The following is an 18,729-nucleotide window of genomic DNA, read 5'->3' on the forward strand; positions in this document are numbered from 1 at the left end:
TCTGTGATCGGCAAGCTTATCTTACCAGAATTATTGTTTCAGAATGGTAAGGTTATCTAGATTCAGAGTGAATCATAAGCTATCAGTGGCATATCTCTCTTACAGCAGTTGTGCTTTTATTCTTCATCCGTCTTACTAGAAGTATGACTATGTTCTAGACAAAATGAAAAACAAATGTCTTCTATTCACGGAGGAGAGGGAACTCAAGCCTACACAGAGTACATCTGTGCTGAATGATGGAGAATTGCACCTTTCTGGTGGTGTCTTCCTGCTGCTGCCTTACAGCTCCAGAACCAAATAGCTGCTTCAGTCCGGCACTATTGCCAAGCTAATTAGCCCTCTGGAAGTGCTGTCTTCCAAGCACAGTACCAAAATGAGCTGTTCCTCAGAGTAAGTTGTATGGGTTTTCATAATAATACAGTACTTGTCTCATTCCTCTCAGGCCCTAACTGTATAAAAGTTACCTCTGAACATAAACACCACAGACTTTAAGTGAACATAATCACCACCGACTCATCAAGAAATATGTTTGGCCACGTTTACCTTAGGGCTGTTGTTCGGAACTCCACATACATGGGAATATTACCGTGTTATGCTCTCAGAATTACTTTTCAACTGTAGCATTAAAGGCTGCTTTATTTTGCTGAAATAAAAGCAGAGATTGAAGCTGACTTCCTGCTTCCTTGTGAAACACTGTCACGTTGACCTGCCGCATGCTTGTCCAGTGTGAATGCTGTTAGTTATTTTTATGTATTTATTTTTATGTATCTCCATCAAGGATAGTTGGAGAAGCAAAGACAGTAGGGGCATGTCTAGCTGCTCACAGGAGGAAAGGAGAGAGAACAAGTGCAGGGGCTCCTGAGTTATGGGGGTTAGTGGCAGGATCTGTAGGAAAGGTAGTCAAGAGATCTCTAAGTATTTTGATGAGGAGGGGCCAGAGGGCGTGGACCTCTGGGGTCAAGCCCCCCCCATCGTAATGATTAGTGTTCAGGCTTTCATGAGGGAACATAAAATGACATAAAATGATTAATTTTTGTTCATATTCAGTCGTTCTAAAGCCTATTAGTTTAGAGAACTTTGTCTAATAAACTCTTAATTGCTTAAAAACCTGTATCTGGTAGGGTTTAGTCCTTTTAATTCCTTTTTTGTTTTCCTTTTTCCAAATAATCCTAGAAGTTCTTGGCATTTTTGCTAGATTACAACAATGCTTTTTTCATTCCTAAAGTTCCTGGAAATATTTAATCTCTAAATTCTGCTTTTGTGTTTTTAAATGTGCATGGACCAAGCTTATAAATACACGTTTCCTTTGACTTCAGAGTTGTTACAATCAGTTATCCACACTCCTGTTGTGAGTCAGAGCTGTTATGTGAGGCAGAGTGTTTAATGCATTTGATCGTCATGAAGTTTGTGGAGCTTCTGACATACACTGACAATTAGCAGTTAGGACGTGTGGCAGTCTGGTCTTTCTCTGAACGTTGTAGCGCTGCTTAAATGTGCTCTTCTGGGCTACTAGTCCTCGTCATCAGGTTGTCTAAAAACATCCTCTTGAATTTCAGGGCAATTTAAAATAAGAGTGTAGGTTAAACTTTGAATAATTTATTTGAGGAGCATGGGACGTTTCAGTCTAGCAGCTGTTACGAGCGAATGTGGAACAGATTTCTGTGTACAATATACGTTATACATGGAGTAAATGCTTGAAAGCCTAACTCGGTTTGTGTTGTGTGTCTTCTTTTCATTTTTCAATTTCTTTCATCTTGTGATAATTAGCTTTATAAATCTGTCACTTGTTTTAAAAAAGTCCTTGTTACCTATTCCTTTCTGAAGTTGAATGCTCTTTGGAAACAGTTCACTAATTTGAAAGGTTAGATTTTTTGTTCACAAAATATTAGTTTAGTCTTTACATGTTGTTAAATCCTGAAAACTAATAGTCCAAAAAGTACCTTTTTTTTGCATCTTAATATATGCTTCTTCCTATACACACTTCTTGGTTTCTAATGTAGAGAGTTTAGCTTCCATCATGAAAAGAGGTAATCTGGTGCTACCAGGAACTTTCAAAATAGAGTATTTTATGAGTAATAACAAGCTTTTCTGTTATTTTGCATAACTGAGTGTATATTTTCTGTCAGAGGACTCTCTTCTTTTTCAGAAAAACACATAAGGAATTACCCTTTTAAAAAAACCTTCCTTCCATCATTCCTATTGGGAATTAAGGGAAGATGTGCTAAAGAAGTGTGATGCCTCAGGATCTTCTCTGAGATAGACAGAAGCAGATGAATAAAGGAATAAGCAGCGGGATCTGGACTAACAGTTTTCCTGCTTGTCCATACAGAATATTGTGATGGTATTTGTCAGTGGTAAAAGTATAGGAATTAAGGCTTATCTAGTGAGTTTGTTTTTAAAACTTTATTGGTCATGATCTTCTGTGTATATTCCATTGACTTGGTGCTGCCAAGTCCTGATTCCAATTTACAAAGTTTTGTTTCATCTTTAATGATAAACTCCGATAGAAATGAAGTGGGAATGCCTGCCTGCCTTCTGCACTGAATGATCAAAAGTGGTTTGTCACAGAGGGCTTTCAACGTTCACATTAGGGTGGGACTATACCGCTAAGCAATATTGTAATGCTCCTGTCTATAGCTTGGCAAAGCGTTGCGTGGAGGTGGGATGCCATAAGATTTACACTTCTTATGCTCTTCTGAAATTTGGAAGTGGTTTGTCACTTCCAAATGGTAGATGTAGTGATTTCTCAATGAAAAATGTGTTTTGATAGAAGGTTGCAAATACTTCATATTATATCTATCTATCTATAAATATAATGTTTTGAGAATTTTTGACTAGATAGTTTTCATAAACGTCTGCTGAATATTATGAAGGTTCTGGGAGTAAATTCTGTCTTAATTTGCTACAGTATGAGCTGCTGTCTGAACCGGACAATGAGCTAATGGGATCTCATGGTCTGGCACAGACGTGTTCTTGTTTACAGGCTTTTACTTCACTTACTTTTCAACCACAAATTAATATACAAAGAGGCAGCTGACAGAATTGTTGAACCACCTCCAATTTGCAAATATGGGCTTTTTTTTTTGAAGTTGTCCTTTTCATACATTCAGTAAAAGCTCTGTAGTGGCGGTGCTCTGACTGTACTTACTGATCTGCCATCTGAACTACTGAAATCTGAACATCACCGTAATGCACAGGCAGCCGAATTGGGCTTTCTCCTAACTGAGATTTCAAGGAAGAAAATTGTGAACATGTATAAAGAAATCTGTTTCTTTTAAAATGTTTGGAAGACCAACTTGTTTACTGTTATTTTACTTTCTAGAAACAACTTTTGAAATGCTTGTCATTTTACATAGGTATTTTCGCTATGGAGGCAAGGAAGGAACTGAAAACTTAAGGGGGAAATAAAATTCTTAAGAAATGTGCATTGCACATATGATGTAGATTGCATTCCCTTAATACTTTTGTAGTTAGAAACTTTTCATTGTTGGTAAAAACGTAGATTAGAGTTCTACTCTGAAAAGTATATATTTAATAACTTCTAATGCTAACTTGCATGAAACTTGACAGCAGTGGCCAAGCAATGTTTGTACGTCTCACTGGACATCAAACACTTTTTTGAAAAAGAGCTTAGCTTTACTAATCAGCTTTATATAAAAAATAATTTTATTTTTAATGAGGTGATCATAGAAGAGGAAAATACTGGGATCTAGCTGGTTTAGTGGTGGTATATGGGGCAAAAATTACTTGCTTTGATTTTGAAATTCCGTGTCTGACAGTCAGTATCTTTCCCTAGGAAATCTCTAAAAAGAAGCAAAAATTACTTCTGTGGGCTGTAATAATGTGTAGCCACCCAAAACGTGAAGTAGTTTTCGCAGCCTGTCTACAAACTCTGTCTTAAAACTAAGAAAACAAAGAAACAGGCCTTAGTCATCCAAGAGGATTTAATGAGATATTGCAGACTTGTTCAAGCTTAGCATTTGGTGTAAAGTTGCAGCTTGCAGCGTTCAGTCTGTCTCTACTCCCTTGCCTTTGTTTTTTTTTCTCATTGTATTTGTGCTACTGCTTTCTCATGCTCCAGAAACTGTTTTTGTTTGTGTATTTCATTGAAATCTAGCTTTGTTAGAGTATAAAACAACATGTGGCAGAGTCTGTCTATACATAAAACAGAAGATTCTTGAGCTGTTTTTAAAAAAAGGCCACTTTTGTAAAGTGCCATTGATGGTATAAAACAGAGTTCATAGAGATAGTACCTTATTATTTATCTGCTGATACTGTTTGGAGACTTTTACTTGTGTAATATCTTCATTAGATTTGGTAAAGTTACAAGCGATAAGCTCAGTGACAAAGTGTAGTAGCTCTTGGTTGCCTGATTTGATGTTAGAAGTATCCCATGGCAATGGGAGTGTAAAGGATCCCCATCAGCATACTGCGTCTTTAGCTTCTGCGGACACAGCTGCTTGGGAGACTGGAGAGGAGAATTAAGCTGGACTGTAGGATATATTGAGGAGTTCATTGGGGGTATGAAAAAATGCCTGATCCAGCTCCTCCTAACACTGTAATACCATTTGCTATTTAACCCTTCTAATTCCATGAACGAATATTATTTCTGGCTTAGTATTAGCTAAACCGAGGACGAGCTGTGACCACATTTGCTCAAAGCCACAAAATAACGTGGTTGTGCATGCGAAAGAAAAACAGCAGTTGATTTTGGTGACTTGCCGATTCTGCTACTCTATATTGTGAAAACCTTAACTAATTAGGATATAAATTTAGTGAGTACTATAACATCGTCTGTAAGACACAATGAGAAGGCACGTCATGAGTTGATGCTAAACTAGGTCTATTACTAAAAGGCCTTTCTTTCCATCTCCTGCCTGTGTAGGTCACTAAAGGTCTAGCAGTCCTCTGGGGCTTCTAGGTGAGCTCTGAGAACGTGGAATTAGTCCTTGAGACATCCCGTGGCTGGTAACTCAGGGTCTTAATGCAAGACATCAGTTATTTCTGTACTCCATGGTTCTTCAGAGCAAATTCATGGAGGCCCCTTATATGCCCTATGCAGAGACTTAATTCAATCCCAGTAGCAGCACAACAATTTCTGGCACAGGTTCACATGTGAAGGCTAAAAGTAAACATCATTAGCAAACTGTCGTCCTCACCTTTGGCACTGTTCAGGCTCAGTCCAGTTGGCTCTTCAGCATGATTAGGTTTAATTAGGTTATACCTCAGCACTGATGGCCCAGCTCCACTCAGTTCTCTTCTCAGTGCAGGCTGACATGGGGATAGTCCCTAAACCTCCTTCTTAATTCATAGGAACTTTGAAGTTTTGGGCTGTCCACTGCTACCATGAGTGTTTGATTCTGAGGAAAATGCCATTATAAAGATTGATTGTCCTTCCAGACGGGACTCAAAATGGATACCTGGAGAGCTGCTTTTTTAAAACAAATAGATAAATAAGAAAAGAAAGAGAAAATACCCTACACTTTCTGTAGTGGGATTTTAGCAGGATCTTTCTCCTCTACCCTAATCTTACCAAATGCTGTAAGATTGTTATTTATTTACCTTCTTTTTACGTAAATCTGAAATAGCAAGCTGAACACTTTACAGTCCCCTTTTGCCCTTCCACCTGTATTGGCTAACTAGTACACTTAAGGCCACAGGTAAAAGATGAAAAATAGGACGTTATTCTTAGACTGGTGATAGTCAAAGTCTGATGTTACTCTGTCATCAGCGGTGGAGGTGATTCTGATTTCCTTTAGCGTGAACAGAGAATCAAAACTATAACTGAAGTCCGCAGGTTGCAAATGGTATCATTGCTTAATTCACTGGAGTTGCACGCTCAGTATGACGTCTGTGGGAGTGCTTCCAAGATCTTGCTCAAACCTGTGGCACTATAGTCACAGCGCTGGGATAGTTAGGGCAGGTAATTTAAGTTTGGGTAGAGGAGCTCAGCGCAGGCTGCGTTATCTGCCTACAGAAGGGATAAATTCTTAATCAGTTAGCCTCCCCTTTGCTCCGTGCTTCACTGTCGCAGCTACACTTCCAGAAGTACCTCAGTTTGCTTGTTGAAACACAGTTGTGTATTCTTGCAAGTGTGGTATGTTAGCGTGAATCATTATTAACCCTGATAGCTGGTGAAACTTTTTCTCCTTATTTTTACATATTACTATCACAGAGCACAAAGAAACTACCTCTTCTTGTTTTGCCTGTCTTGGAAAAATGTTGCTAGGTGCTAGTTACATTTTTCTGTTCATAAACTTTTAGGAAAAAATTAACTTCATTGTGGCTATAACACTTGGCTTAATGTAAGAACTACTGGAGTCTGCTTTTTCTAAAAGAAAAAAAAAATTGATCAATCAAATGTACACATTATCAGCATAGTGCTGAATATTGTAGAGGAGGAGAAGTTAAGTTACATTCAGACTCAAGCAGTACTCCGAATAGTAGCAGGAGGTGTTTACTGCCTTCTTGTTGTCTTGCTCAAAGCCTAGATAAAAACATCTGGATTAGTGGCATGTTGGAGGGATTATAATATTATCATGTTCCAAAATAAATAACACTTTGAGTTCTGTTGCCTCCTCTTTACATTTAATGTCTACTTCATATTTTCCCCTTCTGATGTTGCAAAGGGTGTTGTATATGAAAGAGTTTATTAATAACAGATTGTAAGAAAGGAAGGATATGTAAACCCAGAAGTTTTCTTTCTATTTTGTGAGCTGGAACATAACAACCATCTAAAGAAACTAAATAAATAGAATTCAAATTTAAGACAATTGTGTTTGTGCCCACATGGAAATTTTTTTGTAGTCCTGTAACAGTGGGATGCTTCGAAGAGGGGCCTAAGCTTTGTTCAGGAGCCCTGGGAATAAGGCTAAATACCAGCTCGTTGTGCTTTGATGTCATTATGCAAGGCCTCAGAAAGATGCCAGATGATACTCAAGCGATTCATAGATGCAAAGTAACTACCAGTACTGTATTTTCTGTTTAATATTCATGCATGCATACATACATGCATGCAGACAAACATACCCCAAAATCTGTTTGTGGAATCTAATAAGTGAACGGAATCTCCTGAAAGTCATGAAAGGCTAAAGTTAAGGTCGTCCACGCATGCTTACTGGTGTTTGTAACGTGTATGCTCTAAGTTGCTGCCTTGAAATGTAAGTATCTCTCCGTAAGTGAGTAAGTCATATTAGAAGGACTTTCAGTGACTTTAAATATACATATAAAGCTCTTTGAACTGGGTGTTATTGTGTTAATATACTTGAAAATATCAGATAAAAGTGAAAAAACTCAAGATCGCATTTATTGAGCATCCTCCTAGAAGAACCTAATATTGTTGCAGGAAAAAATTTCATGATATATTTCTATAAGATGAATGTGTTAGCTTGTAAGATGAATGTGTACAATAGAGGGAACGTTGTGGTTTATTATGTCCTGATCAAAGACTCTCTACTATTCTTTTGGTCTAGTTAGGAGCTGCTTTTGTTGTTGCTGTTTTGATGGTTTACCTACTTTAATAAGAGGATGTTCCACCAGAACAAGCTGTCAGTGTGTCTGGTGAACCCAGAAGCTCATTCTTTTATCTTCAACAGCACGGAGACAACTTTTTTTTTCCGAGACGTATAGAGCGAGGAAAATACATGGATAATGTTTCTGTTTGATTTTTTGCATCAGTTAACTTTGGGTTTGAGTGGCTTTCCTCCTCATGACAATTTATTCAACTCACAGAAGACAGTCAACCAGCCCGGGAGCTAAACACAACAGCTTTTGTAGTCTGTGGGTTGTTGTCAGCAAGATGGACTTTTTCTGAGCAACATGAAGGATAGCAACTCTTTCTGATAGGTTTGGCTTTCATAGTAATGGGAAATGGAGGCAGAGTTTGCTAAATGCTGTGTCTTTCCCAGTTTAGTGGGATAATAATTTGGTCAAATCATTTGATAAAATAGGTGGGTTGTGCTAGCAGTGCTGAAATTGTGTTGGCCTGGTAATAACCTGGATGAATGAAAGGAAGCAGAATGGTAGGCTTTATATGGATGTTGATTTCTATTGTTAGGAAATGTATCGGCAAAAAATCCTCATTCTGAGTTTTTATCTTGGTTTTTTCACTTTCTTACTGTTTCTCTGTAATGTTTCCCTGTTGACCAAATCAGAGTGTTGATTTTTTTACATCTCCTGTTCTTTTGTTTTACACAGTTTTTGGGATACAGAAAGTGGAACAGGATCGCCATGTTTCGAAACAGTCTCAAGATGCTTCTTACAGGAGGGAAGTCAAACCGCAAAAACAGGTCCAGTGGTAAGTAAATGTCAACTCCTTGTGCATGTGTTTTATTTACAGTTTTTGAAAGTATTCCTTTTATGTGTGTTTTGGTCTTACTGGGTCTTTCTTCTTTTTAATGAATAGATGTACTCAGTTGATGATCTTGTAGACTCAAAACATCATCATAGGTCATTTTAATATTGTGCTGTAATTTAATATTTAAAAATATAAGTATATTTATTTTAAAATGTATGTAAACCACAATCTGTTTTTATTGGGGAGATAAGATGTAGGGAAAAACAAATAATAGTTATACAAAATGCTGCAGTAAACTAACATCAAGGTTTGTGTTTCAATTACGGAAATCAAGAAAATAAAACTTTTTCTTCGAAAATTACTGTGATAACTTGTGGCAGTGAAATCTTCTTCATTACAGACAATACTTGTGATAGCAATAGCATATTTTTTTTTTTTGTAAACAGGAGGGAGAGAGAGGGATGGGAAGAGATTTAACAAGAATTAACAAGAAATTGCCCAAATTTAGTCGCCATTTCTGTTAATCTCCTTTTTCTACCATGCCAGGAAAGGAGTTTACAGTTAACACTGGTTCATATGGTTTGGCCTGTTTGATCCATGAAAGAGGTTAGGAGAGATTGTAATTGTGAAGCAAAACATTACAAAAATATTGATATGCTTTAGAAACATTTTTATTTAACTTTTGTATTTATTTCCAAAAACGGAGTGCTGGCAGTATAGGAGCTTTTAATTAGATCTTTCGTTTTTCTTTTTAAGGCCATCTGGCAGTACATTTTGAATATTTTGGGATACAGTGTTTATTTGTGCTTGGGCGTCTGTGTAAATAGTGCATGTGTATATGCCATGGGAAACCACAAGTGAAGATGCAGAGATACAACGGTGATAAATGCAATGGAAAAAACGATCTGTTTTCCCTTGGTTGAAACAAGTTAATATGTATTTCTCACAGTGCCAGAATTTGCCCCCCACTTTTAATATCTTACTACCCCAAGTTTTATTTGGGGAAGGGGAATGACGTTTCTCAGCAGTACGGCTTCGCCGTGTCCTGAAGCTGCCTTGTAGCAGCACTGACTTGGTTTTGGTCCTTGGATGTCAGTAATCTGTTAGAGTCTGGTTTCTGGTGAGAGTCCCAGTTTGTGTTGGTTGATCCTGAAGATACTTGTCATGAAAAGTTTAAGCAGTGCATCATGGTGTTGACTTCCTTGCATTAGTTACTATAACTAGGGTGTATCTCATATAGTGGGAAAAATGTCTCTTTTGCAAAGACGCCCTTAGTAATTCGAGCCTGAGGTGGTGGTTGTCATTCTCTGCTTTTATGACGGAGATTTTCTTTCCTTATGAACTCCTTAGTCTTTTGTTGCAGGAGTGGTTAATCTGAGGAAGGTACCTGCATAAAAAGACACGTAGGTTTTGGGAAGACACACGAGCAGATGGCTCTGTTCTCTTGTGATTTTGTATCTCTGTGAAGTATCACATTTACAATTTAAACCCCAGGAAAGTACGAGTCCTCTGATGATACTCACAACCTTTGGAAAACTGTACGTAGACAAATAATCTTAAATTGTGGTTTCTGTACAAAGCCGTATCTTTGTCAGATGTTCTGTATCAGTCCCTAGTATTCCTTTTGGCTTATCTCCCAAAGCAATATTAAGGATCTTGTATATGCAGACCTTTGGAAATACATGTTTCTTATTTTGTGAATGAAAAATGTCAGTTCTGGAATAATAAGATTTGATAGGGCTGTACTTCTGTCTTTGAGCAGAACAGAAAAAGAGATAGGTCTTCTTGAAAAACAGTATGACAGTATTTGATAGATGAGGTTTTCTCTAATGCCTAATGACTATACTGTATGCTTAATATAATTTATTGCAATTCTGCCTTTGAAATAAGTTGCTTTATTGAGAAGTTCTGTTTGGCATTCTTCAGGGGAGGAGAGGGAATGAAAAAAGGAGATGATAAGGTTTGTTGTATTAATAGTGTCTAAATGGAAAATATCCCTCCACTGGAAAATAATTTTTCAGATAAGTGTTAGTCTATCAAACTGTAACATGACACTAGATGAGTTCATTGCTTCCTAGATTTTTTTTAATAAATATATTTAATCCTGGTTTTCTTTGCAACACAGTAAGGAAAAAATCAATAAATCTTCCATGTGCATTTCTGTGTAGCATACAGTATTACAAGCCTGAAATTTGCTTTGCAATTCTGGCGAACTACAAATTTGATGCTTTAAAAGTTGATAAAAAAGGATAGTACTTATCTAATAATATACAAAAGGAACTTGTCACTCTGTCTCTGACAGCGACAGAGCAGTCCTGTGCTGGTCTGAACAACCCGACTTGATACTCATCATCTTACTTGTTTGCTGTGCTTACCCTAAACCTCCGTGCTCCCTTTCTCTTCATCCTCCCTCCCTTCCCAGTCTCTCGGTACGCGAAGGAAAAGATCTTGAGGAATCCTCCCACCTCCTTGAATAAACATACATGTCTAACAGTTAGGTCCAAGTGTTTCATTCTCTGGAACGTTTTCGCATGGTGAGTGCATACCTTCAGGTCACCTACATAACTATTGCCTTCACTGTTATGATTTTGTGGGGACTGTTTTTGTGGAGGCGTAGGTGGGACACGGGGGGTTCTGGATTTTTTTAGCCAAGTGCTTTAAAAAGATGAGGTATTTATTGAATTTTTAAAATTATATTTATCATTAGCAATATTTAGATTGCTAAATAGAAGTTGGAAGTGAAACTTCCCTGATAGTTTTGGTGCTCTGATTTGCCTCACGGCCTCAGAAGCTGTTTCATCACGGGAGAGTGTGATCTGGAGGGTAGAGCCAGGGGAGGGAGCGTGAGCTGCCCCGGCAGCAGCGGCAGATGTCTCCGGAACAACCTGTTTTCACAGGGAAACTCTAACACAGAGCTACACCCATCTCTGGGAATTGGGAACAAACTCAAAATCAGTTCTATGTTGTGAAAGTAATCTATTAGAGGTTTCAGGTCTGCTGTTGATTCACCTTCCATGTAATGATTTTAAATTACGTGGGTAGGTGACAGCCCACTTGGGTGTCTCTGGTGTGTGTGGGTTTGGATGAAATTGCAGTGTGTGTATCTTAATTTCCTCCACTCCAGCCATTTTGCATTCCAGTGCGCAGGAGTAAACCTTTGAAGCAGGGTTAAAGGTATTGTGGTTTTTTTCTTGGGGAATACAAGTGAGCACGCTGGCCTTTGAAATTACTGTTCTTTGCAGTTTCTTTCATTTGCAGTAACATAGTTAGCAAACAGGGTCAGGGAAGTCAAGCTAACAATCCCTAGACGTTGTGATGTGGTTTTGATAATTCTTCATGATTAAAAGAACACTGGTAGTGGTAACAGTAAAATGCCGCTTTATTATTCCTCCTTCAGAAACTGCTGAGCAACTTCTCTGAAGAACTGTGGTTAAAATTTATTTTGACTCAGCTGGGGTGGGTTTTTTTCTTTGGTACTCTTTATGGTACTGTGGTTCAGGAACACACAAAATATTTATAAAAGAAGAATACCAATTACGTGTGTATGAATGTTGAGTTACATGCAGTAATGCCAATTAAAATAAATGAATTTCTACTGCAGCATCAGATTGTGTAATCTCCTGTGGTTAATTTTGTGTGTGTGTACTTTCAAAACTCTACTGGTAGGATTTCATAGCAGCGTACTGTATGCAGTACAACTGTGCATGTGTATTTGTGCACATATTTAATCTCTTGTCTTAACAAAAATTCTCTTGTGACTCAAGGGCACTCAAGATATTTTACAGTAATGCCTTGAGGACACATTATGACTGCAGTAGTATTTTGATTCGGCTGTATTTTGCTCTGTCATAAACGGATATTCCACAAAGCTACGAGACAGCAGTGTCTTTAAAGCTGAAATGTGATCTGAGTATAGTTAAATATTACCTTTATTTTTCTATTCTAAATTAATTTACAGAGGTATGCAGAATGTAAGTTTTCTGACTCGTAAGTTTGTATCCAGGACTAAATTTACCTAGAATATGTTTGGTTTAAAGCATTAAAGAACTGTGCTTTGCTCCATTGTTTTATTCCTTCTGGCTCAAGATCCAGCACGATCGTTGTGGCCAGAAGCCCTATGGCTGGGGCAAGCACTTGCATTAAGACTTGCAGGTAGGCACTCTGGCCTGCTGCTGCTTGTCAGAAAATTTTTTTGAGGCTTCTTTCCTCCTAATTCAGCCCTTCCAGGGCAATTCTGTTCTGTTCTCTGTATCCAGACACTATAAGGTACTCTATTGTTTTTATCTGTTTTATCAAGAACTTGTCTCATATTTATCTGCAGTTTGCTTGCTTATACTACACATTCATTGATCTGGGTACGTATTTAATTAGTTTACATCAAATCAATCCACTAATATATTAATTCCAGTATCGTGTTAGTGAAATAAGCCTGTGTAATGGATCCAATCTTTCCAGCTATTATAATTATCCTTGTTTCTTTTCCAAGCAGATGGACTATTTCCTTCTTACATTATCGCATTAAATTAATACTACTGTAAGAGTTCAGATTCCCTTTAGAACCTAGTAAAATTCAGCTGCAAAACTGCATGTTTTATTTGGTTTTATATTTCTTTTCACATTGTGAGGTGTAAGTCCAGGAATTTGTGCCTTTTATTTCTGGCGGAGGCTGAAGTTGGTTCTTAAAGTACTCTTGTCTTTTTTTTGCATGTTAAATTTATCTGACACATCTAATCCTTTATAAACTAGCCCAAAGGATCTGCTTTTTTCTTCTGAGTTATTTAGGAATTGTATTTTACTTGTTCTTAACTGATATGCACACAATTTTCATCTCGAGCTTACTAGCTAGGAGCGTGTCTGTCATTCGTAATATTTTTGGTGTAGGGTTTTTAAAACTTGTTCTTCTTTCCTGGTTCACAGGAGAGCCAATTACTTCTAACTTGCAATGTATTTGTAGGGCCTTTTGGAACCTGCCACTTTATATTTTAATTCCAGGACTAAAAGAGCCCTTGTCAAATGCTCTTCTCTTTTGATTCTTGCCTTTCTAAGATAAAAGGCATTTCTGTGAAGGTCTCATCACTGCTTGGCCAGAACTCCATGCAGTTTCTTATCTGATCTCTTTAGGAAGTCTAAGTCTAATTTTTACCCCAAAAAGAATTTTAGAGGGTCACAAATGCTTTTTGGATTTAATTTCTGAAAGAAATTGCTGAGTGATGAGATCCAGCGGGTGGGTCCTATAGATGTTGGGATAACTTAATTTAAGAAAGCATTAGAAGAGAAATATTAAAAGACCTATCAGACTTACAGAATGTATTGTGGTACTGAATGCCGAATGTATCCACATGTTCAGGGTATTCCATCCAAAAAATAATGCAGAGCACTTTCTTCCAAAAAGTTTGCTAGTGTTTCATAAATCTGTTTTTAAACAAGTCTCAAGTATGTGGACAAATTCATAGCCCCTCTGACCCCAGTGAAGTCTTGTCCTTGAATTTGTTAAGAATGAACTGACCCTTCCTGAAAGTTACGTTTTTCATTTTTGTAATTTAATGTATTTCTTCTTAGGAAGGAAGTATATCAGGAAGATATGTGTGTACGCATGCACACATTTTTCTTCTTAGTCAGGCATATTTATTTGGTCAGAATCTGTCTTATTCATATACCAAGCTCTCTTCCCAGACAAATAAAAGATGCTTGGACAATAAAGTTTCTGCTTCTCTCGTGCGTAGCTATCTTAGAGAGAATTTTAGCAGCTAGTGCCCATGTTATTCTAATATGTATTTCTTTACTTCTGATCCACAGATACCTTTTTTTTTTTTAATAACACCACAGATGTTAACCTAACTTGCTTTATAGCTGATAAATAATTCTTATTTGACGGGTCTGTTCAGTCCTTTACTGTGTTTGTAATTTTTTTGTTAACTGACTCGACCGTTCCACTAGAGTTTATCAACCTGTATTGTTTTATGCTTCTGTGTGTGAGTGTATGGGGGGAGCAGGGGACAATCCAGCTCTGTCAGCCTAAGCTTTGCCAATATTTTCACAAATTTGAACATCACCAGCTGTAACGAGAAGTGTGTTGACTAAGGCTGCCTCCATCCTGTTATGAATAGCAAGCAATGGATATCCTCACCCCACCTCCGTGTTTCCAGAGCCCTAAAAGTGACTTTATTACCTGAAGCACCATTCAGTGAGTTTTGTTTCCACATCCTTTTTGTGGCTTTTTCCACCCTCTTGAGATTTAATTTATTGTTTTAATCTTTTTTGCTTTCATCAAATACAGACATATATGCTAATCTTTTTCTGGAGAGGGATTTTTAGTCCTTTCTCAGTGTTTTCTGATTGTCATCTCATAGTGTTATATGGTATTCTTAAATGATTTGCACATGCAGAGTTTTTCAGAGCCATATTTTAAGCCTTCCTTTTTGCCTTGACCCTCCCCTTCTAACGTCCCATATTGTGGTACACTTATAAAACTCGTTTTTTCTTTGCCCCTGTTTTCAAACCCTACAATAGGCCTTTCCTCCATTTTTCTCAACATTTCAGCCCATCGGATTACTACATTTTACTGCACTAGTTCTGGAATCTAGAATGGTTCCACTTCTTATGTTTTCTTTGAGATAAATCTTCTTGAATACTCATGATCTTGTAGTTCTCCTTCTCAGTATTCCCGATTTTTTGGCTTTATTTTTTGTGAGGGAATTGGAAGAATGCCGTGTTTCTTAAGGTCTGATATTTTTTTTTTTTGTATGATAGAGCAGCATCTCTGTCTTTGTATTTTGTGCTCTTTACTATGAGGCTTAAATTTTGGGGACTTCTACAACCTTTTTCCTCACTTACATTGTACTGTTCTCTTCAATATGTAACATTGTTTGAAAGGCAGGCCCTGTGTATCGTGCATATTTACTGTTTTGATACAGATGTAGTTCTTATTTAGTTCTTCCCTTTTCATTAAAGTACCCTGCATCAGAGCTTGAAATGTTCTTTTTTCCTCCCCCAAATCAAAATGAATGAAAGAATCTTCAGACTCTGTCCCATTTGTTCAAAAAGGTTAAATTGTAAAGTTAGGTACATGAGTTTGGGGAGGTGAGAGAAAAATGTTTGATGTATTTCTTCTATGCTGATTGCCGTATTTGTTTCAAATAGCTAAAATGAGAGGAAGGCATGCCCTGAGTGTTTGACAGGGTTGTCTCCTTTACAGCTGCTGGGAGCTAGTTCTTTTTCTTTTGCTGTTTCCCCATTTTTTATTTCTCTCAGTGCATCTACAAGCACTTCTTTTTCCTCAGTCATCCACATTTTATTTTTCAGACGTATTCCTACTTGCTGGTTTTCATCCAAGATTTATCTCTAGGTCAGTGAGCCCATTCTCAAGTTCTTCTGTATCAGCTTTAATCCTTCTCAAACCTTGCCCTTCATTAGCGATTCTACAGATCTGATTGCTGAGATTAATTCACCGAAGTCCCTTCTAATAGCAGGGGCCGATTTGTCCTCCTGCTCTGCTCCGAGGGCTGCTTCCGTTATGACAGCCATCTCCCCTTCTGCTGTCCGCATATGTTGTTCTGAGCTCTTTAACCTCCAGAGAGCTTCTTCTAAGGAAAAGAAAAAGGCTTTTTAAACTGGTCCTTTATGTGGGCATCCATTCTGCAAACAAGGGAATCGATTTTTGAAATTAAAGGGGTCAGGGAGCGGTAATGTTTGCAGGTTGTGCCATTTCCCCTTAGAGCTCTGCCCTTAGACAGTGCTTGGCTCCACTGACACTGCGCCATCGACCACCTTTTCTCACTCCAAACTTACCTGAAAGCCTTCACTCTGTATGCTTGGTTTTGAGCTGTCAGAAACTGCAGAAACAATGATTTGCCTTTGTGGATTATATGTAATACTTTCCATTGAGTGTTGTACTGGCAGAAAGCAGTATTTGACCAGAGCTCATGGAGTTCAGTGGTCTTCTGTATAAGCTTTGACTTCATGCCGGAATGAGCAAGACAAGAAAGTAAGGGGTGCTTGGATGTCTGGGGCTGTGAGTATAGCTGTGGAAGCTGCTCTTACTGGAGACGGTAGGAAGGAGGCTTGGACGAAAAGAGGGAAACGTGATGTTGGGAGTATCTTTCTTCCTCATATTACATGGTGTTTGTTCCTACTGCATTTGCCAACAGTTTTAATGGAGCTGCGTAGTGAATGTTGTAATAAGTTTTAGAAATAGTTTTAAAATTTTCTTTAGATCCTTTTTTTTGTCAAAAAGGTATTTTTATAAACAAAACTGTTCAGTTGTGCAACCTAGCTGCTTAATCCCTGTTGACTAACCACTGAATGCTGCTTAAAGAACATAACTGGCTTTTTACTGTACTGATAACTGCTAATAAACCTTTAAAGAGCTTTGAACAGCCTCCTCACGCAAAGAATTATCAGTGTAGATAGTGTAGTATGAAAGCTGTAACAAGGTTGTTATGAATTGGAGCTCCCCAGTCATTCTCCAGATGCTTTCCACCAGAGCTCGCTTCTGGTGTCTCCGTATCTTCACAGGAGAATGTAGGAAGCTGGAAGGTACGTGCCAAGAAGCATGAGGAGGTCCCCAGGGACTGGGAAAAGGCAAGCCTTATACCCATCTAAGGGAAATGAGGAGGTCTGGGGAAATACAGGCTTGACAGCCTGACAGTCATGGGAAAAATTATGAAGACTTCTTCAAAGGCATTTCCAGGCATGAAAGACAACAAGGTCATTGGGAAAAGCTGACACAGAAAGATTTATCAAATTACAAATTGTGCTTGAGCAGCCTGATTGCCTTCAGTGATGAGGTGACTGGCTCTGCAGATGGGAATGGGGTGGTGGACACAGCTTACCTTGACTTTAGCAAGGCTTTCAACACAGTCTAAGACCCTTGCGGCCAGCTGGTGGGGATGTGGGCTAGACAAATGGACTGCAGCCTGAGAGGAAAGCTGGCTGGATTGTCAGGCTCAAAGGAGAGTGATCAAAAGTTCAAAGTCATAACTGGTGGCTGATTATGAGGAGCATTCCTCAGAGGTTGATACTGGTGTCAGTAGTATATAGCATCTTTAGCAACAGTCTGGACAAGGGATGGAGAGCATCCTCACCAAGTCTGTGGGCAACGCTGTCTTGGAGGCAGCAGCTGATGCGTTGAAGAGCAGGGGCTGCCAGTCTGAAGGACCTTGGTGAACCAGAGGAACCTTACAGAGTTCAACAAGGACAAACGCAAAGTCACACTTGTGGGACGGACTACCCCTGAGTGCAGGGGATGGATGATGGGTAATAGTATGGTCTTTTGACTGGGTGCTCACAAAGAGATGTGGTATCAGGGTTCCAGACCTTCTCCTGACAGGTATTTGGGTATTAGTTATGTGCACAGAAGTAGAAGCATATTGGTAGGTAAAGAAAGAGAAGAAAGAGAGAAGGCAATCGCTGAATGAATGAAAGAGCATATGGTCAGTGCTCTCACATACTACCTCTTTAATAATTGAAGTTGAGGGCCAAAAACTGGTAGAAATTGGTAGACATCTGTAATCTGTGTGCCTTAGATTTACATTTGTAAAATGGGGATAATCCCTCATCCCTTACCCTTGCAAATGAGCAGCCAATTTTTGTACAGCACTTGGATGTGTTGATGACAAGTACTGAAGAAGAGCTCACAGCGATTACTGATTTTGTCAAAATCATTTTACTGCATACTATGTGAGTCAACGTGTTGAGCTTTAAAATGCAATACTGCATAGGTGCTAAGCAGATCACAAGCATCAATTCTGTTATTGAATCTAGTAGAATTTTTTGGGCTAAGGAAAGACATTATCAGTATACTATTACAGTCAGACTGTAGTGACACAGGTGTGTAAGGAGAACAGAATGAAATAGGTATATTCTGTGTAATTTTGGATTTCGTGGTGTTACTCGCATATACTAGTGGGTATGCAACAGCCACCTATAGCTGCCTTACTCTCGCTGAACCAGTAGAGGGAGTAGAAGTTTTCTGACAAATCATGTATCAAAAGCTCTGCTGAAATGCCCCATGCTGATATGCAAAGGAGATAAAGTTATATTTTTCCATGTCAAATGACCTTGCCTTCTCTTTCTGAAAGAAAAAAGTTTTCTCATACACGAGTCAAAAAGAATACGCACACTTGCTTCAAAAGAAAATAACATAATAAATTTGAGGGATTTGTTAAGCTAAACTGTTGGGAAAGCGGAATGTCCTTTCCAGGATGTCTGAGGAAACCTTAATAATTATCATGTATATAGTAGTTTTAAAAATACAAACAAGGCAATTCAGAACTAAAGTTTGTATCTGTGAATTCAACTATTTCATGTGTAAAATCAGTGATGTCTAATGACTGATCTTTGGCTTTCTCTACTGGAACAAGCCTAGCCCCAGTTCTTAGGTAAGCAACAAACTTGGATTCCTTAACTTTAAGGACGATTTAAACAAAATGAAT

General features: G+C 38.3%; 1 protein-coding gene across 1 annotated transcript in view; it reads left to right on the forward strand.

Annotated features, from left to right (window-relative positions):
• Nucleotides 1–18,729, forward strand: part of TANC2 (tetratricopeptide repeat, ankyrin repeat and coiled-coil containing 2) — a 245,472-nt gene that overhangs the window by 32,669 nt on the left and 194,074 nt on the right. Inside the window, exon 3 of the mRNA XM_075171255.1 lies at nucleotides 8,197–8,296. Within this exon, the coding sequence (XP_075027356.1) occupies nucleotides 8,230–8,296 (67 nt within the window). The 5' untranslated portion in view covers nucleotides 8,197–8,229. The remainder of the gene's footprint in view (nucleotides 1–8,196; nucleotides 8,297–18,729) is intronic.

This window comes from Calonectris borealis, chromosome 22 (genome assembly GCF_964195595.1).
Source record: "Calonectris borealis chromosome 22, bCalBor7.hap1.2, whole genome shotgun sequence".
Taxonomy (NCBI): Eukaryota; Metazoa; Chordata; class Aves; order Procellariiformes; family Procellariidae; genus Calonectris; species Calonectris borealis.